The sequence below is a fragment of the Heterocephalus glaber genome, unplaced genomic scaffold, assembly GCF_053883595.1.
Source record: "Heterocephalus glaber isolate CG9 unplaced genomic scaffold, H.glaber_assembly_v1.0 deba00001509, whole genome shotgun sequence".
NCBI classification, from domain to species: Eukaryota; Metazoa; Chordata; class Mammalia; order Rodentia; family Bathyergidae; genus Heterocephalus; species Heterocephalus glaber.
In genome coordinates this window covers 32,399,041-32,425,012 of record NW_028258325.1, presented here as the reverse complement: position 1 = coordinate 32,425,012, position 25,972 = coordinate 32,399,041, and the positions used below count along the sequence as shown (strand labels likewise).

The window sequence follows — 25,972 nt, the reverse complement described above, 5'->3', positions numbered from 1 at the left end:
AATCCACATTAATTTCTGGGTATCCTGTAATTTTTTAATAATGTAAATAAATTTTAAGTCATTTGATATAATTTTAAGGTAACATGTAAATTTTAGTGTGTATATACATATATATGTGTACTTATTTTTGTTATTTATTTATGTATTTATTACTTATTTTTTATTTTTGAAATAAGGTCTCACTATATAATAGTTGAGGCTGAGCCCTGACACAGTGGCACATGTGTGTAATCCCAGCACTCCGGAGGCTGAGGCGGAAGGATCGTCATGAGTTCAAGGCCCACCTGGGCTACATAGTTCGAGGCCAGCAGGAAGTACATAGCAAGATCCTGTCTCAAAGAACAACAACAAAAAAAGTGTAGTACTTCAACTCAAGGCATTTTCCTGCTTCAGTCTTTTTCTTCCTTTTCTTCCTCTTCTTCCTCCTTCCTCCTTCCTCCTTCTCGTCTTCCGTCTTGCAGTTCTGGGGATTGAACCCAGGGTCTTCTCACTGAGCTGTATCCCCAGTCCTTTTTATTTAGAGACAGGGTCTCACTAAGCCATAAAGTTGCCCAGGATGGGCTTGAACTTGTGATCTTCCTGCCTCAGTCTCCCAGAGTCCTGAGATTGCAGACATGCACTGCCACCCCTGGCTGCTTTATTTGATTTATTTGCTCTTTTTTTTTTGGTATCAGCCATTGAACCTGGGTCCTTGCACATGCAGGGCAGGTGGCAGAACCACTGAGCTAAATCCCAGGCCTCTGTTTTGTTTATTTGAGATAGGATCTCTTTGTGGGTCCAGGACAGCCTTGAGCTTTATATAGTCCAAGCTGGCCTCAGACCCAGGGCGTTGCACATGTTAGGCAAGTGCATTATCAATGAGCTACATCCAGCTGTTTCTTAAATTTTATTTTGAGACAAGGTTTCAGTAAATTGCCCAGGCTTGCCTCAAACTGTGATCCTCCTGTTTCAGCTCCCAAGGAGCTGAGATTACAGGCTTGTGCCCCCTTATGTAGCTGGATTTTTTTCTTTTTAATTTTTTTTTCAAATTGACAGTCTCATAATTCCCAACTAAAAAAAAAAATCCATCTATCAATAACAGACCATCAGTTCATGAACTTAAAAAAAATTTGACAGACTCATGATTCCAAAATTAAATTTTCATGAAGGCACATTGAAAACTGCAGCTCTCTGTCACCCTTCCCTACTGCTGCGTCCCACCTTCCGAGTAACCACTTTTGTTATCCAACCATTGCTTCTTTGTGTTTCCCTTTCAAAGTGCTGTTTTCTGCCAAAAACAGTGTGCCTTCTTCTCTATTTTAATTTTCAGTGAGAAAAAGTACTCTGATGAACAAAGGCTTACTCCTCTTTTAGTATTTCTCCTGTGTAGTTTAGTACTTTTCCTTTGGGAAGCTGATTACCTACGGCAACAGGCATATCTGTCATAGTTTTACCTTCTTTTACTCTTTGATTAAAAGGGCCAGATCACAGTATATTTGGAATTGTTTTGAATAAGAAAAAAAGTCCCCCACAACTGAGTAGCTCCTCAACATATTCTGTATTTATGTCTGATTTTGAAGTCTGATACATGCTATGATAGCATTCATTAAAAAAACACAAGCCAGGCATGGTCGTGCACACCTGTACTCCCAGCAATCCAGGAGGATTGCTGTGGGTTTGAGGCCAGCCTGCATAGTGAGTTCAAGGCCAGCTTGAACTACAGAGCAAGACCCTGTCTAAAAAAACAACGACAACAACAACAAAAAAACTGGGCACAGGAGTGCACAACTATAATCCAAGGATTTAGGGAGGCTGAGGCAGGAGGATCACAAGTTTGAGTACTGGCTGGGCAGCTTGGTGAATGAGACCCTGCCTGAAAATTTAAAAATCATAATTAGGGCGGAGGATTTAGCTCAGTGGTTTTGCCGCTTGACTCGCAAGTGCAAGGACCCAAGTTCGATCCCCAGTACCAAAAAATAAAATAAAATAAAAAATCATAATTAAAAGAGGAAAGTGAGGATGTAGTGATGTAGCTCAGTGGTAGAGCACCCCTGGGTTTGATCCCGTCTAAGAAAAAGAAATTCCTCCTTCCCTTCCTTTTCTTCCATCCTCCTTCCTGTGCTGGGATCTAATCTAGAGCCTTCTGCATACCACCACTGAAGTATACCACCATGCCCCACTATCTTTCTAATAATTAATTATTGTCTACTTTTGTTTAAGTCTGATAGCTCACTTTCCTTTCTTCTTCACTGCAGTTGCGGCAGTCACAGTCCTACTGCACGGACACAGAATGTCTTCAGGAACGTGAGTACCAGCAGGACAGCCAGAGGGGTTGGCCTTGGGGGCAGAATTAGAGGCTGAGTGTTTGCTCTTTAATGAGATGGCTCTCAGTAATGTATGTGCTACTTGAAGTTTTCTTTTTTTTTTTGGTACCTGGGATGGAACTTGGCTCCTTGCACTTGTGCAGCAGGCGATAAAATCACTGAGCTAAATCCCTGGCCCAAGATTTCATTTTTTAATTAAAATTTGGGTTTTTAAAATTTTTTTCTTTTTTGGTACCAGGGATTGAACTCTGGACCTTGCGCTTGCAAGGCAGGCAGCAGAACCACTGAGCTAAATCCCCGGCCCAATTAAAATTTGTTTTTACCTGCTTCAGAAACAAGCCATGTCATTGAAGAAAATTGTAAAATCTCAGATAAGAAAGTAAAAACTTGCAGAATGCTACAGGATAATCACTGTTGACTACCTTGTGTATACCCTCCCAGACCTTTTCTTGGCAAATACATTTGTAGCAGGGCACTTCTGATGGATTAACTAGAACAGCTGGCACAAGTCCTTCCCCTTCCCCGGCTCTGTCTGTGTCCACTGGTGGGCTTGGAACATCTAAGGGAGGGGAGGGGCCATTCTGTCCTAGGTTTGGAGGCTTTGGGGGCTGTGGAGTTCATTCTCTTGGCTGTACATTAGCATTCCCGGTATGGTGGGCAGGAGGTTTCTCCTCCTTATGGGCTGAGGTGAAGGTCAAGTTTGAATCGGAAGAGGATGGTGAATCCTGTGTGGTAAATATAGTTGAGACTTGGTCTCATTATGTGACACATGCATTTTATTTATTTATTTTTATTTATTTATTTTTGGAGTACCGGGGATCAAACACAGGACCTTGAGCTTGTGAGGCAGGTGGCAGCACCGCTGAGGACACAATGCATTTTAATGATACTGAGAAATAGCTTGAAGGGTACCTTGAGGGAACTAATAAATTAGCATTAAGCCAATCTTGTTCCATAAGATTGTGAGAAGGGAAATACAAGAGCTGGGCATGGTGATACATGCCCAAAATCCCAGTACTTCGGCTGAGGCTGAGCAGAAGAATCACCAGTCTGACCTACATAGTTCCAGGCCAGCCTGAACTACTGAACTGCAGAGCAAGACCCTGTTTCCAAAAAAAAAAAAGAAAGAAAAGGAAAGTATGACACTGACAGGATGGTGCATGGTGCAGTCTGGCACAATTAGCTTTATTTTTAAGGGGTTTTTTTAGATTTATTTAGGGCCTCATGCATGCTAGGGAAGTGCTCTACCACTGAGCTACACCCCAGCCCACAATTAGGTTTCATATATACTCACAGAAATGCAATGACTCTAGGTTTTTCGCAACTGTATTATAAATAGATTTATATATTTTAAAAATATTTATTGAACTAGGGGTGTAACTCAGTGAGAGAGCACTTGCCTAACATGTACAAGGCCCTCTCTTCTATCCCCAGCACCACCAAAAACCAAAAAATTTGTTGACTAAACAATAATAATTCACTGCAGGGATGTACCAGTGTTTAATGATTCCATTTTGTTCGAATCTTAGGTTGCTGAGATCTTTTTTGCTATTATAAACACTACCTGAACAAATCTTTGTATGTACATGACAGGAAGGAAAAATAATTTTTTCCTCAATCCTCATATTCTTAGCTACGACATCTATAACAGAAAACAAATCAACGAGGGGAAAACAGACAAATTCATTAATGTGTGCGGTGCACATCGTGCCTACCGTGCACGAGGTCCTAAGTTCTATACCCAGAACTGCAAAAAATAATCTTTAAAAAATTAAAAATTAAATCTAATTGTGCAAGATTGCACCATCCTGTCAAGTAACTCAAAAGCAGCCCCTCAGACCTGTCCTCCTCAGCCTCTGCAATCAAGAGCAGTAAAAGTGGGGGCACTGACAGGACTTAAAGGAAAAGAGACTGTAGGTTTCCAAGGGTAGGGGAGTGTGGAAAAGGGTGAGGTTTGCTTTCAGATTCCCCTGGCACACTCTGCGCTGAACAGTGTATAGAACTGCTTCTGGTAAAGCACTTATATCCTGCCTTTAGGCAGAAAAGTGAGGATCTAACTCGGGTCCTTGCACTTGCGCAGCAGGCGGTGAAACCACTGAGCTAAATCCCCAGCCCATACAGGATGAGCTTTTGCTTCATTTGATTTTTCATAATTGCCTTCAGCTCAAAAATAATTATTTTTGGGCTAGGGATTTAGCTCAGTGGCACCAGGCCTGCCTTTCAGGTGCAAGGTCCTGAGTTCAATCCCCGGTACCAAAAAACAAACAAAAAAATAATGTTGTTTTTTTTTTTTGTCAAAATGACGTATTTTGAGCTGAATGCCGTGGCACATGGGTATTATCCCAGCAACTTGGGAGGCTAAGGCAAGAGGATCACAAGTTTGGGGCCCACTGGACAACTTAGTAAGACCCTGTCTCAAAACAGTTAAAAAGTGACGGTGTGTAGCAGTGGTAGAGCACTCACCTCCTCGGTGGTGCACACACACAAAAAGTGTACTTTGGAATGACATATTTTGAGGTTTCCTACATACTATTTAAAGACTTACGACACATTGCTGTATTACATTTACCTTTTTATTAAAAATAAAAAAGCTGGACTAGAGTTATTTATAGCTAAATGGATGCATATTGAGGCCATACTCTTAAGTGAAATAAATAGGACACACATGTGTAAATACCGAATAGTTTCTCTAGTGTGAGAAACTGATAGTGTAAATAAGGATGAAAATGATTAAAACGAATAATTGATAATTTGAAATAGGAAAAGCTCCAAAGGGGCAGAGGTGGCGGGAGGGGAAGGGGAAAGGGAAGAAGGGAAAGGAAAAATTATGAGAAAGAAAAAAAAAGGAAACAAAGTCTATGTAAATAGGGAAGGGTGGAGGGGGTAAAGGGCCTATAGGTAATGGAGAAAAATAAGAACTAAAGATACATCATGTACAGGTACAAGCACCCAATGATCAATGTAAATGTATTGTATACCTAAAATGTACCAATTAAGGGGTCGGGGATTTAGCTCAGTGGTTTCGATGCCTGCTGTGCAGGTGCAAGGACCCTAGTTCAATCCCTGGTACCCCCCCCCAAAAAAAAACATAAAAAAAATTGGGCCGGGGATTTAGCTCAGTGGTTCTGCCACCTGCCTCGCAATAGCAGGGACTCGAGTTCGATACCCGGTACCAAAAAAAAAAGGTATGGACACTTTAAAATGTACCAATTAATATATAAATAGGGCTGGAGATTTAGCTCAGTGGTTTCACCGCCTGCCTTACAAATATATATATATAAATTTTAAAAAAGTAAAAAGCTGGGGCTGGGGATTTAGCTCAGTGGTTTTGCCTCCTGCTGCGCAAGTGCAAGGACCCGAGTTTGATCCCCAGTACCAAAAAAAAAAAAAAAAAAAAAAATAAAAAGCTGTATTATATACCTAAAATGTACCAATAAACTAATGGAAAAAAAATAAATAAAAAAGATTATTTTTGTGGTGCTTGGGCTAAGTACTTGCTAGGCAAGAACTGTAGCATTGAGTACACCCCCAGTCCTAAATTGTTTGTTTGTTCGTTTATGGTGAAGTTTTATGTTTATTGAAGGTAGGAAAAGAAAAATACTTCGCAGTGTGAATTTGGTCTAACTAAAAGGAAAAAGTACATTCTACAGTGTGAGAGCAGACTACTTGTGAAAGAGAACACAGTACTAGTCCCAAATTATGTTTATAAATAGGCTAGTTGCTTATATTTAACATCTCTAAGGCTGAGTGCTCTTTTATTATGGATTTAAACTAAAACAAGATACAGTAAGGAAGCATTGTGAAGAGGCTTGTTACTACATTGTTATTTTTATTACTTTCTGAACCGAGTGTCCTGTGAATACAACTTAAAGAACTAGGAGCGAGTTAGTACAGTGCCTAGCCTAACGTAGAAGTTTGTCCAAATGTATAGTCCACCACTGGGAGTAACATCCTGTGTGGGAAGGACAGCGGTAAGGAGCCCATGGAAGCAGGGGAACGCATTCCTGTGTTAGAGCGATGGCTGGTAGTTCTACCCCCCTCCGCATTTCTCCCTGTTGTTTCTCCAGCAGCATTCATCAGGGTAGAGGGCAACTCGAATATCTGCCTCCGCGGGTAAAGTTCAAACCTGCTTTTCTAGTTGAAAATCTTACTGAGTCCCTTACACAAGTGTTTATTACACGTGTTGTATTTGTGACTTGAGGCAGCCCCACCTAGAAATCAAATACCCTCTTACTCTTGTGGGTAAAATGTCACTTCCTTACTTTAAATAGAAAAGCTCGGCTCTGGAGCTCGACTATTCAGTTAGCCATACTGACAAGTTATTTTACCCCTTAACATTCCTGTAGCATTTGGTGAAAATCCTTTCAACCAGAACGAATATTTTTAAAAATTAAATGACATGTGTTTTAGAGTTATGAGAATTTCAGGCTTCATAATAATTGAAATAAGCCTTGAGCTATTCTCCTGTCCTGACGTTTTATTTTTTTAATTTTTTTTGGTACCGGGGATCGAAATCAAGGACGTTGCGCTTGCGAGGCAGGCAGCGGAACCACTGAACTAAATCCCCTGCTGTCCTGACTTTTTAAAAAATTGGTTTTTGTTCTTTTCTGCCTTTTATTTATAATTCCTATACCTTTTTGTGTGTATGTTTCATTGTTGTAGAACAGTGTTTATTGTGATATGAGAAATGTCATTTGTTCATAGAACCAACTGCTAGATAGATTTAAAAGTATTAAAACAGAGACCAAAGGGTACATGTTGGAGACATTCGTGTGTTCTTACTTATAGAATCTATATAGGCTTTAGCATTGGTCATTAAATATGGTTTGGGTTTTTAAGATTGTAGTTTTATTTTGTTTGGGTGATTGCTAATGGCACCCAATAGTTATCCCTCTGATATGTTGATTATTCCTTTCATTAAATCTCTACTTTTGATGTTTCTAATGCTTAGCACACAATTTTCTGCCTTGTTTTTTTTTTTTTTTTTTTTGTACTGGAAATCCAATTCAGGGCCTCACATTTGCTAGGAAGGCTCTGAGCCACTGAGCTATATCCCCAGACCTAATTTTCTGCCTTGTGTTGCTTCTAGATAATGTTAGTCTGAGAATTTAGTCTCAGCATTTAATAACTTAGTCTTAACAATTCTTCCCAAATTTTATCTGTCCTTTATTTTTCCTCTAGTTGGGGCTTTGCAGCTACTGTCTTCTTCCTGGTGCTTTTCTGTCCTTCTGACCCTTTTTTCAAACTCGGGGCCTTCCACTGCTGGGCAGGCACTCTCCCGCTGAGGTCAGCCCTACCTCCTCCTGACCTCCCCAGCCCCTCCAGGGCACAGCCCTGGACCCTCCCACCTCAGACTGCCTCCTGGGTGCAGATGGGGTTGTCCCCCAGTTTCTCAGACTCAGCATCTGCAGAACTGAGCTTTTCATAGCATCCACCCAACTTGCAGTCTTGCAGTCTTTTGCCTAGCAGGTAAGGTAGCTCTTCCTTTGCAGAAGCATCTTTTTTTTTTTTGGTACCGGGGCTCGAACTCGGTTCCTTGCGCTTGTGCAGCAGGCGGAGAAACCATTGAGCTAAATCCCCCGCCCTGCAGAAGTATCTTTGAGTCTTTTCTTCCTTGGACTTGGTAGCCATCTGTTAGCAAGTACTACCATCAAAATACATCAGGCGGCTGGGGATTTAGCACAGTGGCACTGTGCTTGCCTTGCAAGCACAAGGTCCTAAGTTCGATCCCCTGTACCAAAAAAAAAAATCAAATTCCGCCACTTTTCACCACCCACTGCCTTCTCCCTATTCTATGCCATGGCCGTCTCCTCTAGGTTACACAGTAGGTTCTTAAATGTCTACCTGTTCCTTCTCTCTCAAAACACAGCGGTCAAAGTGAGAGTTACTCTTTTCTGCGAAAATGCTTCAAGGGTTTTCTATTCAATGCATAATAGAGACAAAACTTTTATTATGACCTATAAGGCTTACGTGATCTAGCTCAAGTTACTCTTCTGGTTTAATCTGTTTTTTGTATCCCAAACCGAGCCCACAACGGAACCCCATTCACTCCACTCCAACATGTTGGCCATCATAAGCTCCCACAGACTCCCCGGATCAGGAGCTCTTGGCCTCCCTGTCTGGAATGTTCTGTCTGATACCCACAGCTCACTTCTTTACATGTTTGCCCCAGAGTCACCTTCTCAGCTGGAACCCTTAGCCCTGTGTCTAAAATGTGTTCTTTCCCATTCTTCACCCCTTTCTTTGTTTTTCTCTGTTTAGGACCTGACTTGAGCACATATATTCACTTACTTATCCTATGCCAGCTCCATTGTAAGCTCCTTGAAAGCAAAAATAGCTGGAGTTGGGTGGTATTCTTTCTAATTATCTTCTACAGCTCTAGCACCAAGGCACAGTTTCCCTGTCTCCCTATTTCTATTGGTAGTTTCCAAATCATGGGTCCAAACCTTACATCTGTTAACATCTCCTTGCTGCATCTCTTATACCTTGCAGTAGTTACCACATTTTCGTGTTACCATATTTTGTCTTTCTGGGAAGCACCAATCTGAAGAACATTTCTGTGCCTTTCACAGAACACCTTTCAAAGGCATAGTTCAGGGGCTGGGCGTGGGGCTCAGTGGTGGAGTTTGTGCCTAGCACCACACTATCCCAGAACCACAGAAAACTTAACATCTAAGCACATAGTTCTCTGTCCCCTCCAATAGGCTTTTTACTGTTCATTGCAACATTATTTGCAATAACCAGAAAACTAGCTTAACCTATAATTAAAGTTCTTAATAAGCTTAGAAGTTCTAATGACAGTTTTTGGGGTTTTTTTTGTACCGGGGATTGAACTCGGGACCTTGCACTTGCAAAGCAGGCACCGGAACCACTGAGCTAAACCCCTGGCCCCTCTAATAACAATTTTAATCTTTTTAAACAATGTAAATATTGAAACAAATAGGAGATCAGTATTAATTTGGGTCTTTTGATAAGCAGTACATAAACTTTCACTATGTGAATCTCTGTGGTGAGCTGGCCATGGTGGCACAGGCCTGTTCTCCCAGCACTCTGAGAGGCCGAGACAGAATCATGGGAGATGGAGGACAACCTCCACTACATGCAAGACCCTGTCTCAAGAAAACAACAACAGTGCTCTCTACGGCAGCACATATACTAAAATTGGAACGATAGAGAGAAGATTAGCAAGGCCCCTGCGTGAGGATGACATGCAACTTGTGAAGTGTTCCATATTTTTATCCTGATGTGACCAGTATATACTGTATGTATATGTTGAAATAACACACTGAACCTCAGTAATACCTACAAGTATTATATGTTAATGAAACATTCAATTAAAATTTTAAGACTACACTCATTATTGGTCCATATGGACCACTAATATTCAATGAATGTTAAAAAAGAAAGAAAGAAAACAAAAGAATATCTGTAGTGGTATGAACATAAAATACATCTTTAGAGTTTCATAGAAAAAAATTTTTTTTCTAGGGATTAAACCTAGGCCCTTGTACATGCTAAGTGAGCACTCCACCACTGAGCTACACCCCCTCCTTTTCACGGAATCTTCTTTTGTTTTGTTTTTTAAATTATTTTGAGTCAGGGTCTAGCTGAATTGGTAAATTATCCAGGCTGAGCTTGAACTTGTGATCATCCTGCCTCAGCCTCTCATAGTGCTGGGATTTACAGGAGTGTACCATCATGCCTGGCTCTTTTCATAAAATCTTAAAGTTGGAAGAGTTGTTAATGATATTCAAACTTAATTTTCTTTTCGTTTTGGGGGCCTGCTTTTGTTTGTTTTTGGTGATGTTGGGGTTTGAACAGAGGACCACCTGCTCTACCAGTGAGCTGCATTCCCAGCCCTTCTTTTCTTATCTTTTCTTTTCTTTCTTTCTTTTTTTTTCTTTTGGTACCAGGGATTGAACTCGGGACCTTGTGTTTGCAAGGCAGGCGATGGCACCACTGAGCTAAATCCCTGGCCGGGCTGCCTTTCTCTTTCTCTCTCCTTTCTTTCTTTCTTTCTTTCTTTCTTTCTTTCTTTCTTTCTTTCTTTCTTTCTTTCTTTCTTTCTTTCTTCCTTTCTCTTTCTCTCTCCTTTCTTTCTTTCTTTCTTTCTTCCTTCCTTCCTTCCTTCTTTCCTTCCTTTTCTTTCCTTTTTCTTTCTTTCTTTCATTCTTTCCCTCTTTTTCTTTCTTTCTCCTCCCCTTTCTTGTAATTTATTTAGATTTTTTTTTTTTAAACAGGGTATCATTATGTAGTTCCAGCTGGCCTTGAACTCACTATATAGCCCAGGCTGGCCTCGGACTTGTGGCCGTCCCCCTGCCTCAGCCTCCTGAGTGCTGGGATTACAGATGAGTGCCCCCACACCCAGCCTAGGCATTTTTGACTTAACCTGACATTTAAGAGCTTTCATAGTCTGGCACCTCCACCACTTGTCACATCTGTCCCATGTGCTCATGACATTCCCAGTGTGCAGCAGGCCTCAGCCTTTGCTCCTCCTTCCCCATCACCTTTGCCACCAAGCTCTCGCTCACCAATGCCTGATCATCTTTGAGACTTGGCTCAGATGGAGCAGTCACTTGTGATTGCTGCCTTTCAGACTTGGAGCTTGTTGAAGGCCAGGGTCCTTTTGCACTTGTACCCTTTGTCCCTGCTAGTGTGTGCACGTGTAGTGATGATTTAAGTGACTGTGGAGTTTGTTCTTTCCTGTGGCAGCACTTCCACTGTTAGCAGATCTAGTCATTGTCATTGCATAATTCCTCATACTGAGCAAAATCCCACTTTGGTTGTGGTTCCTGCCCATAGTTGCTCACTGGAAGTGTATAGAACAAGCCTGCTCCCTCTTCCACTAGGCTGCATTTTGGTGTGCAGGTATAGCTCAGTTGATAAAGTGCTTTTCTAGCATGCACAAAGTCCTGTCCCCAACACTGCAAAAACAAAGTAAAGAAATACAAAGAATTTAAAAACAGAAAGTTGTTTTTTTTTTAAAGACTGCATTTCAGATGAAGAGTTGTATGGAGATCAGCTCTATGGTTAACGTGAGGTTTAAAATAAATCGTGTTGAAAACTGATAGCTGACCTGAGGATGACACGATTATATGTATGACCAGAATCGACAGGATTAGACCCTTGGTGCACGTGTCCACTTTCACCACTGCTATTTCTGCTTTTCCTGCTGGAAACCTGTGGAAGCTTGCAGTGAGGATCCTCAGGCCCTGCAGCTCTTAGAGCCTCTCTTTACTGCTCTTCTATCTTTCTGGTGTCCAGCTAATAGCTTCAGTATAATATCTGTGACCATCAGCTCTCCTCATATTTGCTTGTAACCAAAAATTTAATCCTTACATAATGCAAAACAAAGTCCCTCTACATTTATATGATTTGATATCGTCCCAGGCCATAGAGTATTTGTATTTAAGTCATATAACTCATAATTCACAGGGAGTTCCAAATGAGGGAGCAGATTTTATATCCCCCATGTGATTGTGATGCTTGTAAGTGCCAAAAGGTCTTCCCAGTACAAACACAATGGCCAGATTTCTTAAAGGCCCATTCACCTGTCTCTACTGACTTTAAAATAGGTGCTTTGGGTGTTTGTGTTTGCTTGTCAGGAAGTTTGAGTAGCAAGTGGTTTCCCAACCTGGTCTGGCAGGTTTCCCCATTATAAGACTTGGGGCAGTGGGTCTTGTCATAAGGGGCTGGAAGTTGGCACAGAAGCCTGCAGTTAGGGGTGGAAGGGAGGGAGGGGAATGAGGAAAAAGAAGCAAGATATATCATGTACAGGTACAAATTCCCTATGATGAATGTGATCCTCATGTATATCTAAAATGTACCAATAAATGTTTTGCTTAAAAAAAAAAAAACCCAACGAAACAAAAACTAAAAAACAAAACTGAGTCAGGTGTGGTGATGCATCCCCCTAATCCCAGTACATATTCAGAGGCTGAGGCAGGAGGATCACTGCAAGTTGGAGGCCAGCCTGGGCTACATAGTGAATTCAAGACCACCTGGAACTACATAGTGAGACTCTGTCTCAAGAAAAACAAAACAAACAACTCTGGCAGTAGTGCAGAGGACTAAGGAGGCAAGAATATGAAGTGATGGGATCAGAGGCCACTGTAGTAGATCAGATAAGAGACCATAGGAGTTTCAGCAAGTCTGGGAAGGCTAGCTACCTGTGGGCAGATTTGAGAGACAGGAGACAGAATTGACAGAAACCTCAGGATGGATCAAAATGGAGGGCTGTGGAGAGAGAACAAAAGGTGTTCTGTTAGGCTTCTGGCCTGGGCAGCTAGATGATGCTGGAGACCCAGTTTGTAGAGGTAGGAGATGGGCATGGAAATGCTCAAGATTTTAGTGTGGAATAATGTGAGGCAAAGGTGGGATTTCTGCATTTTATTTTTTATTATTATTTTATTTTATTTTTTGGTACCGGGGATCAAACTCGGGTCCTTGCGCTTGCACAGCAGGTGGCAGAACCACTGAGCTAAATCCCCGGCCCTGATTTCTGTATTTTAAAGAAGCTGCCAAATGACTCTAATGCATTCTCCAAATTAAGAACTGTTAATATAAAGAAAAAAATAATAGAGAACTGTTGATATAGCTAAATAGTTGAATGTTTGAAACTAAAGTTCAGAAGAGTTTGGTGAGGCAGAGTTTAAAGTTAGGCATGATGCTCGGTGTGGTGCTTGGTAATGCCAGCTACTCAGGAGAATTAAAAGTTCAAAGTCCCTCTGGGCTATTTAATAAGACTCTCTCAAAAAAAAAAAAAATTGGTGGCGGGGTGGAGGGATGTATGTAGCTCAGTCTCCCTGCATTCAATCCTCAGTACTAAAATAGGAAAGAAAAAAAAGACAGGTGTGCTGGCACACAGCTATAATCCCAGCACTTGTGAAGCTAAGGCAGGAGGATTACCAGAAGTTGAGGCCAGCCTGGGCTACATTGTAAGTCAAGAAAACCCCCAAATAAATAAGAGTATGGGATGATTCCAGTGGGGAAGGGGTTGTTGAATATATAGGGAAGAACATAATGGTTCCACCTGTACAAAGCCTAGATGGAAAAAACTGATTGTAGTTATGAAGATGGGTAAGGTTAGTATAATGAGTGAACAAGGAAAGAATGGTTACAAGGAAAGTAGGCTATTGATGCATTATTGACAAGCATTATCGATAATTTGGTGACTCCGGGTACTGCGCTGGCTGCCCCTTGACTGGGGTTAGCAGTATTCCTCTCTAGTCTGCTCTTGGGCCAGCTCAGTGTTTAGCTTGACCCTGGGTTGTAAACTATTACACTATTTAAATTTTTTATTTATTATAATTTTTATGCCTATTTAACATCATTTACCATGTAGATTTTCTTACTGGGCATGCTGGCACACGCCTATAATCCCAGAAGCCAGAAGGCTGAGCAGGAGGATTGAGAGTTCGATGCCAGTCTGGTTACTTATTGAGATCCTGTCTTTTTAAAAAAAAATTTCTTTTTCACTTAAGAGGAAATTAAAGATGTACTGTCCACAGTTGTATTCTCTAAATTGTTAATCTTTTTTTTTTTTTGGTACTGGGGATTGAACTCTGGGACCTTGCACTTGCAAGGCAGGCACCAGAATCACTGACCTAAATCCCCAGCTCATGTTAATCATTTTTTAATACTGATATAATATTTGAAGCTGACACTTAAACATTGGAATTTTTTACATTTCTCTAGCAGTATTATAATCAGGCTACAGTTTTGCTTACAGGTACATTTTTTGTTTGTCTTTTAGTACCAGGACCCTCCAGTGACAATGGCATCAGTATTACTATGATTTTGATGGCCTGGATGGTTATTGCAATGATCTTGTTCCTACTGAGACCTCCCAATCTAAGAGGATCCAACTCTCCAGGAAAGCCAAGCAGTCCTCATAATGTAAGTGCTGTGGGTTATAAGTGTTGGTGGAGTGGGTGCGTGTCTGTGGGCTGGGGAGGAGAAAGAGCTTATTTTGACTGAAATACAGTATCTAAATTGGCAAAAAGAAGGTTTAATTCATGCATTGAGTTCTTCCTATGTAGTCCTGGTAAACCTTGCAGTCAACCATAAAGAACAGCACAGACGAGTAGTCCAATAATTTAAAAGTGAATTCCATCAAAGATCACACTTGTCGGGCCAGGGATTTAGCTCAGTGGTTCCGGTGCCTGCCTCGCAAGCACAAGGTCCTGAGTTCGATCCCCTGTACCAAAAAAAAAAAAAAAACAAACAAAGATCACACTGGTAGCACAACTGGAAACTCCATCCTCCACCAGCCCCCCTAGCCAGCTCACAGCTGGGCCCTTGCTGCTCACACTTCCACTGCACCCCCGTACCTTCTGCTGAGCTTCAGTTCAGTATCTCACCCTTTCCAGCTGAGCTTTTAAATCCCGTGCATGTAAAGACTCCTCTTGTTTTTCCATAACAAGATTAATTTTCCATTTTTTTTTTAAATTTAAAAAAATGCAGAAGCATGGGGCCGGGGATGTAGCTCAGTGGTGCTGCACCTGTCTGGCAAACACAAGGTCCTGAGTTCAATCCCTCTTACAGGGATGGGGGGGCGGGGAGCATTAGTAAATGTTTGCAGTAATAATGATTATATTCCTCATGGGGAGTTGCTACATGTGCATAGCACCTTAATTCTTTTCACATCCCCTTTCCCTCCTCTCCTTCCAACCTCCCTTCATCTCTTGGTTTCATTTTCATTTGCAAAAGATCTGTATCCCTGTTTCTTATGTGACATTTAAGCTCATATGACTGAGTTATTTCATTTAACATTATGGTCTCAAGCCTCATCCACATTCCTATAAATGACTCATTTACTGTATATCCTTCTTTGTTTTTTGTTTTTGTTTTTGTTTTTTGGTACCGGGGATCGAACTCGGGTCCTTGTGCTTGCGCAGCAGGCGGCAAAACCAACTGAGTTAAATCCCTGGCCCGTATATCCTTCTTTGTGACAGAGAAGTACACACTCCATTATGTGTAAATACCACTTTTTCCACTCATCTGTTGATGGACATATAGGCTGCTTCCAAGATTTAGCTATTATGAATTGTGCTGATATAAACATGAATATGTGTATATCACTATAATAGGATGTCTTTAACTCTTTCGGGAAGATACCTAGAAGGGAAACAGTTGGGTCAAATGGAATTTGGAGTTTTACTTTCTGGAGGAATCTCCATACTGGTTTCCATAGTGGTTGTACTAGTTTACATTTGTTATTTTTGAGTTATAGATGATGACCATTCTTTCTGGAATAAAGTGGGATATCAGTGTTGTTTTAATTTGCATTTCTCTAATGGCCAGAAATGTTAAACATTTTTTCAGGTATTTGTGGGTCATTTGTACTTCTTCTGAGAAGTGTCTGTTCATTTCAGTTACCTACTTTTTTTTTTTTTTTTTTTTTGGTAAAGAGATCGAACTCAGGACCTTGAGCTTGTGAAGCAGGCAGCAACACCACTGAGCTAAATCCCCAACCCAGTTACCACTTACCCAGTTACCAGTTTTTTGATTGGGTCTTTTGGTGGGGGGGCTCTATTTTTTTTAGTTCTTTATATTTTTGATACTAGTCCTCGGAGGAATAGCTCGCAAAAGTTTTTTTCCTATTTGGCTGTCTGTCACTGTTGGTTGTTTTTTTGCTGTGCAGAAGCTTTTTAATTTGATATACAGATGTTCCTCGTTTAACAACCAAGTTCCATTCCTGCACCTAGGTCATTGAATGAATTGGTTGCTCAATGAGGAATAGTATATAATATGTACAATATTCAGAACAAAGAAATAGTCAAAGGAAACTCCACCTTGATGACTTTGCTTTTATTTGTATAATTCTTATGTGCAGTACTGTAATGTATAACAAAATTTAAAACTACAGTACTGTACTGTACAGTATAATCAGCAAAACTTGCAATACTGTATAAACAAGGTATGCTGTCTGGGCATGGTGGCACACACCTGTAATCTCAGCACTTGGGAGGCTGAGGAGAGACGATTGCTACCAGTTTGAGGCCAACCTGGACTACATAGGAAGACCCTGTCTGAAAGAAGAAAAAAATAGAGCTATTTCGATAATGTTGCACGGTGACTTCAGTTATGAAAGAAGGCATTATTAGCACATAGTAAAATCTTAAATTTACTTTTGGTTTTCCTTGAAAGAGAAGAGAATTCATAAAACAGCTTGCAAGCTGTCTTGATAAAGTTTCTTCCTTACCCTTTCTTCGTACACTGTACATAGCTTTATTACTTTCATGTCAAAGAGCAACTTCTTCAATGCTTGGAGTTTAAGAATTCTAATTTAATAACCAGACTTAGAAGTAGTTAAAAATGACACACCCCAGATTAAGGTTCACTGTAGGCAGAGGTTCTAGGAATAGTAGTCAGTCCCTTTGCCCTGTGACGAAGCAAGAAAAAACACTGAGGGCAGGGGATTTAGCTTAGTGGTTTTGCTGCCTGCTGTGCAAGCGCAAGGACCCGAGTTCAATCCCTGGTACCAAAAAAACAAACAAAAAGAAAACACTGAGTCTAATTCCAAGTAGAAATATTGATCATCCTTAACTGAGCCCTTACAGAGCATGTCAGTGTAAGTAAATTAAATCTTCCTGAAGATCCCAAAGACCTGATCTTTCAATTCAGATGCTTTCTATTGTAAGTAATGAAAACCAATTTAAAATGATTTATGTAAGTGGCTGTATAAGTTTACACATTTTATTTTATTTATTTATTTATTTTTATTTTTGGTACCGGGGATTGAACTTGGGTCCTTGCACTTGCAAGGCAGGCTCGGAACCACTGAGTTAAATCAACCACTTGAGTTAAATCCCCGGCCCTTTGTTTTGGTTTTTATTGTTTGTTTGTTGTTGTTTTTTGGTACCAGGGATCAAACTTGGGACCTTGCTCTTGGGAGGCAGGCGGTGGAAACACTGAGCTAAATCCCCAGCCCTCTTTTTTGTTTTTGAGACAGCTCTCGATAAGTGGTCCAGGCTGGCCTTGAACTCACTGTGATCCTCCTGTCTCAGCCTCCCAAGTACTGGGATTACAGGAGTGCACCACCACTCCCAGCTTCAGTTTAGAGTTTGACAGTGTCATTAGAGACTAGGTTTCTCTCTTCTTACTACCAGTTTCATTGCCATGTGGTCGTCCCTCACAGTTGTAGAATGCCTCCCAGAAGCAGCTGCAGCCACACATCCTCATGGACATTCTGTGAGAAACAAAAGGACCTGGCTTCGAAATGAATGCTCAGCCAATCATTTCAGCCGGGGGAAGGTGACTCCTGAAGCTGGAAGAAAATCACCTTGCTGCTTCTCAATGTCCCTTTCCCAAATCCCTCAGGGAAGTGTGAGACAAATTGCAGAATCAGTGCTAACCCAGTGTTTCCATGTGTAAAAACATATGAAAAGTCCAAAATAAACACACAGTTTGGGTTGAAGGATTGGAGCATTGCTACTCAGTCCTTATTCTATGTGTTAGATTGGTTGTATTGTGATTGAAGAAATCACTTAAAGAATTTATTTTCTTTTTTAAAAATTTTTTATTTTTATTTGTGCATGCTTGCAGCAAATATTGATTACAGTCACATTTATTTCTTTTTAATGCCAGGGACAGGATCCATCAGCTCCTCCTGTGGACTAACTTTGTGACAGGGGAAGTGAAAATAGCTAACACCTTGCACGACCAAATGAACAAAGATGACCGGAGTGATCTTAACCCACTAGAAGAGTTTTCCTTTTGCGTCTGCAACTTGGGATGGTATCATTTCCATGAGCTTCTAGAAATTTCACTTGTAAACTTATTTTTGCTTCCTGTGTTATCACCATTCCTATGTTTCAGTAAATGATTATATTAAAAATTATATATACATGGGGCTTTTTTGGTTGTCCTAAACTTAAACATTCCACTCATTCTGTTTGTAACTGTGATCATTAATTTTGTGGTGATTTCTGGCCTGATTGAAAGAAATTTGAGATTTCTGAATTTTAATATTTTAAATAGTTTTGATAGATTAAAAAAATTTTTTCATAAGGTATTTATAAAGTTATTTGGGGTTATCTGGGTCTGTATGAAAGAAAATGAGAACCACAGTTGTACTTACATTTACCTTCTAGTTTATTTGTGGGCAGCAGTTTTCTCTAGTTCTGGACTGTGGTGGCTCTTAGAATATTATAGAAATTATAGGTGAAATCTGTATCACTTGTTACAGTTGGTTTATATGGCTATAGTAAGAGGAGAAAAGTGAAATGGTTGTTTACCGATTTTTTTTTCCCCTTAAAAATGTCTAGTGTTAATACTTTAAACAAATATGGTTATCAGTATAGTAGATGATTAATAGGCCATTATGTAACATTTGCAAGTCACTGTACACTAGCCTTACAAGAAAGGGGAAAAGGGGAAAAGTTCATCCTTTCTGCCTTTGCCAGGTAGAATCTGTTCAGTAATAATTTAAGCTATAATTTATTTGTAAATGAGTGCCTCTCAGGAAGCTTCTTTTCTAACATTTCCCTATTAAAATGAAACTATCTTACATCTGGATTGGGGCCTGTTTGGTTACTGACATTTGAATGCCTATTTACATATTTCCTCTTTTATTTGAAGAAAAAATTCGAGTCTTTTGTTATCCTTATGACTTTAAAAATTTTTAAATGACATCTTGGTTTATTCCAAGGGAAAATGAGGAAAATAAGAAACAATAAAGAAACGTTTTCCAGAGGGCCGAGATTAAGCTCAGTGGTTTCGCCACCTGCCTCGCAAGCACAAGGACCCGAATTTGATCTCCGGTACCAAAAAAAAAAAAGAATCGTTTTCTTACCCCTTAACCTCATTCCTGTTTGTTAAAGGGGTGGATTAGGGTGGGAAAAGAGCATTAATATAAGTGAGATTTCGCAGTGTGTAAAAAAGGAAAAAGGGGCCGGGGATTTAGCTCAGTGGTTTCCCCTCCTGCTCCGCAAGCACAAGGACCCAAGTTCGATCCTCAGTACCAAAAAAAAAAAAAGGAAAAGGGTTCATTGTTATGCTCAGTTTGGAAAAAAAGTGAATACAAATGACATTTTTAAATGACTGCATGACCCATGTGGTTTTAGAATTTTTCCCTAGCAAATGATTACAGTTCATTTATGGCGGGTAGAAGATATTTTCCTATCAATGTAAGGATTTCCCCCATAGGTCAATCTAGCATTTCATTGTACAGCGTAGATCTGAGAAATTATTTCTGTGAATTCAATAAACTTAACTATATCATTATACTGGTTAGCCTCTGATCCAGTTGTGTGATACTTTTAGGGTATTTCCCCCCTTTATTATGACTACATTATAGGCCATAAGCATTGTAACGGCATTATTTCATTACATAATCCACTACTGACTGCTTGCATTCTTCCATGTGCATTTTATCTTGGCTTTGTATTCAGCTCCCTGAAATAATACAACCAAATCTGTATTACTAATGAAGGGGTAGTTTTGGGCAGGTAATTTAAATCTCAGCTAAATGAACACCACAGAGTAAAGATTTCCCCTCTCGCTGTGGCCTACTGTTAGCCTTCCCAGCTGTCTAGCTGGTAAAGTGTTTAAGCAGAAATGGCTGGAATGACATACCATGGAGCTAAATCCCTCCAGCAGTCCTTTTACTGCCCTCACCCCTTGGATTTTGACATTTTGTCCATATTTCCAAACAGTCTCTTCTCTAACCTTCTGGAAGCCAATCCCTGGTAGAGATACTGCTATACCCCAGTTTACAGAATCTGGGGCTAACAAATCACTGAGAATTGGCGGGAGGCTGAGGCAGGAGGATTGCTGCAAATTTGAAGCCAGCCTGGGCTACATAGTTCAAGGCCAGCCTGAACTACAAAGTGAGACCCTGTCTCAAAAAAAAAAAAAATGCAAGAGGCTTCTAGAACCCAAATAGCGGGCCAGGGATTTAGCTCAGTGGTTCTCCCTCCTGCCTCGAAAGCTCATGGACCGGAGTTTGATTCCCGGTACCGCCCCCCAAAAAAAGAACCCAAATAGCTATGACCAGAAAAGAACCTATTTGTGACACATCATAATCAAAATTCCAGAAATTTAACAAAAGGAGAGAATACTAAAAGCTGTTAGAGAAAAACAAGTAACTTATAAAGGCAGGCACATCAGAATAACTGCAGATTTCTCAGCACAAACCTCAAAGGCCAGGAGAGCTTGGAAGCAAAGTTTTTCAAACCCTAAAAGAAAAGAATTGTCCAACTCAACTTTTATATCCTGTAAAATTAGCCTTCAGAATTGATGGAAAAGTAAAGACTACATGACCATTAAACCAGCATTGCAAAACATATTTAAGGGAATCTTAGATGGACAGGGAGGCCTTCAGCACCAAAGAACCCAAAAGAAAGAGAGAAAGCATATATCTACCTGGGAGAGTAGTTAAACAAAAGGAAAAAAAAAAAAAAGAGCACCAGAAAATGCAATGACATGTTTCAATGAACACCTTAGAATAATAATGCCCAATGTCAGTGGTCTCTTAACTCCCCAGTCAAAAGACAGACTGGCAGGTTAGATTTTTTAAAAAATGCAATCACATATTATTACCTACAGGAGACACACCTCATCCAAAAGCAATATATAGACCAAAAGTGAAAGAATGGAAAATGAAACTCCATTCAGCTGGAGCCCCAAAACAAGCAGGAGTAGCCATCTTACTTTCAGATACAGCAGACTTCAAGTCAAAACTGATCAGAAGGGGCCAGGGATTTAGGTCAGTGGTTCCACCGCCTACCTGGCAAGAGCAAAGTCCTGAGTTTGATCCCCAGTACCAAAACAAACAAACAAAAAAAGGGTCAATGAAGCAAAAAGTTGGTTCATGAAAGAATAGGAGAGGATTTGGGGATGGGAAAGACAGGACTGGGAGGGGAGAGAAAAGTAAACCAACTCCCCTACAATAAATGTATTTACTGTGTATCACAATATACTAATAAAAAAGAAAAAATGTGTCAGCCTTTTCTTCTTATGGACCTTCTATTACATTGGCAACAAAAGGTTTTGTTTGTTTGTTTTTTGGTACGGGGGATCGAACTTGGGACCTTGCGCTTTCAAGGCAGGTGCTGGAACCACTGAGCTAAATCCCCAGCCCAGTTTTTTTTTTTTTAAACAAAAGTTCTTAATGAAGTATTTACTCCTGGAGTTTTTGCTTGTTTAATTTTTCTGCATTGCTTAAAAGACAGTTTAGTGCACATAAAGTGTTCTTATTAACCTAACTAGTAATTTATATTCTATTTAATTCTTTTAACTTTCCATGTGGCCTTGAGCACATTCTTAAATCATTATTCACCTTGTAAACATTCACTTGAACTATAGCTATACTGTATTCCTTTTCAAGTTATCTGGGTAAAAGAAAGATGAAGGTTACATTTTTATCATTTTGGGCTCTTGAAACATTCCACAAATGCTGGAGATATAGCTCAGTGGTGGAGCACCTGGCTAGCATGCACAAGGCCCTGGGTTCAAAACACTCCTCAAAAAAAAGTTTGGGGGCTGGGGATTTAGCTCAGTGGTTTTGCTGCCTGCCTCACAAGCACAAGGACCCAAGTTCGATCCCCAGTACCAAACAAACAAACAAAAGTTTGGGGCTGGGGATTTAGCCCAGTGGTTTCACCACCTGCTGCGGAAGTGCAAGGACCCAAGTTTGATCCCTGGTACCCCCCCCAAAAAAGTTTGTTTTATGGCCATTTAAAGTTGTTTTATTTAAAATAATGGTAGTTTTGTTTTTGTTTTGCTTTCCATATGGAAAAGGTGAACATCAGAACTGTTTATAGTAAAAGATTTTTATCTTTTAAAGCACTAGCAAATGGTCTGGTGGTCATATTTCAAACAGCAGAGATTTTCAGGAGTAATTGTTGAATAGCACTAGTTGGTCTGAAGGTTGTGGGTTATTGTTAAACTGATTAGTGAGTAGCTCTAATACCATGGTTATTTTTAGTGTCTTCGTGGTGTGTGATGTGAAGTGTTGATGGAATTACCAATATCTTATATTTTTGAAGGAACCTTGGAAGTCCATCACTCTAGAGAAAGTCTGTCACTCAAACTGGGTACCTTATGTGCTGGCATTTGACCAGTTTAGTTTAAGACACAAACTAGCAACCTGAAGAAAGAATAATGAAGAGTGTTTACAGTTAATGGTTAAATCTTGTTGTTGCAATAATAGGGTTAGTCTTATTATATTTCTTAACTAAAAAGATCATAGTATTTGTTACCATTTCTGATGATTACTTTGTTGAAAAGCAGAGTGGTCATGTGATGAATTAAATGTAAATTTGCTGTTTTTAAATGTTAAAATCATGCCAAACAAATCATGTCTGTGCCATCCAGGGTTTATTGTTAAACTTTTACTGAGTACTTCGATTGGGATAAAGGGCTTGTACTATGCACTTTTTATTAATGAATAAATAGAAAATGTTAGTAACACTTTGTTTTCTGTTTGGCTTTTGTGGGAAGAGAAACAAGCATCTTGTGCTTAGTACAATGTTAACATCCTATGTTAAGCTTTCTTTCTAAGACTTTTTATTCCTAACTAAAGACATTCCCAAGTGAGAACTTAAAGTTATTTTTTTAAAATGTATAATAGCAGTATGCAGCTGGTATGCACAAGAGGTTCAGAGAATCTCTAGGACATTAGATTACAATTTTATTTCTTTGGTAAATAGACATTTGCTTTGAGGAAATAATATCCAGTAGTGTAATTTGACCAGATGTATATTACCCAAAAGGACCTAGACATGCAACTGTACTGAAAAACATACAAATATGAAAATTTGCTTTTTCTCTGACCTGTACACTAAAGATTAGTAATGTCCAGACACAGGTAGAAATGGTGCTTTCTGACATGATGCTGGTGTCGGTATCTGCAGTGTCTTTTTTTTTTTTTTTTTTTTGGTACGGGGATTGAACTCAGGTCCTTGGCCTTTGAGGCAGGCAGCAGAACCACTGAGCTAAATCCCCGGCCCCTCTGCAGTGTCTTTAATGTTATTTAAATGACAAAATTTGGGCCAGGGATTTAGCTCAGTGGTTTTGCCGCCTGCCTCGAAAGCGCAATGTCCCAAGTTCAGTCCCCTGTACCCAATGAATGAATGAATGAATGAATGAATGACAAAAGGGCCCGGGATTCAGCTCAGTGGTTCCACTGCCTGCCTGGCAAGCATGAGGTCCCTAGTTCGATCCCCAGTACCAAAAAAAAAAAAAGACAAAATTTGTGGAATATATGATTTCCTGGAGCCAGTAATGTCAGCCTGAAGTCTACCACGTACTGCTCAGTGCATCTCTCAGTCTGTGGTAAAGCTGTCAAGTTTCCTTAAATGGCTTTGAAAGCTTACTTTTCCCCTAGAAAATGGAATTCAAATAAAATTAAAGTTCTTGCTTCCTTCCATTTCATTTGATTTCCTCAGTTCTGGATTCCAGTTTGGAACTGGACACAGTGGCACCCTTCTTACAAAACAAAGCAGAGAGTAGAGTTGGGATGTAGGGTTTTTTGCTTAGATTTTTCACCCTCAAAATATACCTCATAGGGCCAGGGGTTTAGCTCAGTGGTGCTGCTGCCTGCCTCGTAAGCGAAAGGTCCTGAGTTCCATCCCTGGTACCAAAAAAAAAACACCAAAAAAAATATACCTCATAAATACCAACCATGGTTCTCTTTCACTGTCTGCTCTTTTTCTTTTTTTTTTTTTTTTTTGAGACAGGGTCTCGCTGGCTCTGAAATCACTATGTAGCCCAGGCTAGCCTCGAACTCACAGCAGTCCTCCTGCTTCAGCCTCCCAAGTGCTGGGATTACAGGAGTGCACCACCACACCTGGCTGTCTGTTTGTTTGGGTTTTTTTGGCACCGGTATCAAATTTGGGTCCTTGGGCTTTCCAGGCAGGTGGAGGAACCACTAGCTAAATCCCCGGCCCTCACTGTCTGTTTTTTACAGAGTAGCAGTGTGATTTTTTTATTTTATTTTATTTTTTATTTTATCCCATTCCCCTCTCAAGCTCCCTCCCATTCCCATGTACAAAAAGCAGTGTGATCTTTCCAAATTGCTTGATTTGTAGGGAACTGCAGTGTGCATGGTTTTTTTGTTTGTTGGTTTTTTTCCCGCACCAGGGATCAAACTCAGGACCTTGCACTTTGCGAGGCAGGTGCAGTGCCACTGAGCTAAATCCCTGGCACTGTTTACTTTTTTTTTTTTTTTTTAACAAATGAGTTAAATATCAAACATTTTGACAAATATTTGTGTTTATTGCTTAACTGTTTATGCCTTTAAATTATGAGATTACAGAAGCCATTTTAAAATATCACAAGCCAAATTAAAATGTCTGCTGAAAAGGTGAGGAGATGGATGGGAGGTAAGAACTATGGAAGGATGATACTGAGAATGGTGGCACAGGCCTATAATTCCAGCACTCAGGAGGCTGAGGCAGGAGGATCACTGAGAGCTCAAGGCCAGGCTGGGCTACATAACGAGTTCAAGTCCAGCCAGAACTACATAATGAGACCGTTTCAAACAAACAAAGACAACTTTCGTAGTACTACACTATGCTGTATATAACCTCAGACTCTCAGACCCTGTCGGCCTTGATGGTTAATGGTTGTTGAATAATGTTTCTGTTCTGAAAAAATAAATACCACAGAGCAGGTTTAACATTATAAAAGAAGTCTTTTTTTTTAAGAGCCTTTGGATGCTAGACAAGTAGTCTACCACTGAGCTATATCCTAAGCCCTTTTTAAAATTTTGAGAACAGGGTCTTAATAAATTGCCCAGGCTAACCTTAAACTTTGAGTCCTTCTGCCTCAACCTCCTAAATAGCTGGGATCACAGGTGTGTGCCACCATGCTCAGCTTCTTGTGTTGTTTTTTTAAAAAATGAATCTGTTAGGACTGGGGATTTAGCTCAGTGGTTCCACTGCCTGCCTCACAAGTGGAAGGACCCAAGTTTGATCCCCGGTACCAAAAAAAAAGAAAACAAAACCAATAAAAATTAATCTGTTACATGTACCTTCATTAGTCTGTGTCAAAGGGATAGGTGTTTTATATACAAAAGTTAAAAACTGTCATCACAGGCCCTAGGGCGAATGTAACTGTCTGTGACCATTAGTAGGTATACATTAAACTTTGGAAGTCTGGATGTCCTAAGGAGGATTCCTTACTATTTTTTTTTTATTCCTTACCATTAATCCAGGACAATTTTGTGGTTTTAAGGTATAGGATAGATGTAAATATAAAGCAGGAATCTGTACTCAAAAAAAAAAAATTTAAATCCCTTATAAATGTCAATCTTCATTTTTATCAAACTTTAAAAAAAATTTTTTTTGGGACCAGGGATCAAACTCGGGACTTGGGCTTGCAAGGCAGAGGCGGTGGAACCACTGAGCTAAATCCCCAGCCCTCCAACTTTTTTTTTTAAACTGGGAATTGAACCCAGAACCTTTGTACTGAGCTACATCACCAGCTCACTTTTTATTTTTTGTTTTGAAATAGGATCTCACTAAGTTGCTAAATTGTCCAAGCTGGGCTTGACGCTAATGACTCTCCTGCCTCAGCCTCCCAGAGTCCTGAGATTACAGGTGTACACCACCATGCCCAGTTTCCAACTTTTTTTTTTTTTCTGGCACTGGGGATCAAACTCATGACCTTGTGCTTATGAGGCAGGCATGGTGCTGTTTCCAACATTTTAAGACTGTATA

General features: G+C 40.1%; 1 protein-coding gene and 1 non-coding gene across 3 annotated transcripts in view; both read left to right on the top strand.

Annotated features, from left to right (window-relative positions):
* Smim14 (small integral membrane protein 14) overlaps positions 1–20,723 on the top strand; it is a 69,810-nt gene extending 49,087 nt beyond the window's left edge. The window contains exons 3-5 of one of the 2 annotated variants that reach the window (XM_004870292.4): positions 2,235–2,283; positions 14,059–14,201; positions 17,895–20,723. In XM_004870292.4, the coding sequence (XP_004870349.1) occupies positions 2,235–2,283; positions 14,059–14,201; positions 17,895–17,927 (225 nt within the window). In that variant the 3' untranslated portion in view covers positions 17,928–20,723. The remainder of the gene's footprint in view (positions 1–2,234; positions 2,284–14,058; positions 14,202–17,894) is intronic. The other variant, XM_004870291.3, reaches the window with a different exon arrangement.
* Positions 9,435–9,540, top strand: LOC147825115 (U6 spliceosomal RNA). The gene has a single exon (XR_015441423.1). It is a non-coding gene; the product is annotated as a U6 spliceosomal RNA (small nuclear RNA).
* Positions 20,724–25,972: the final 5,249 nt, after the last annotated feature.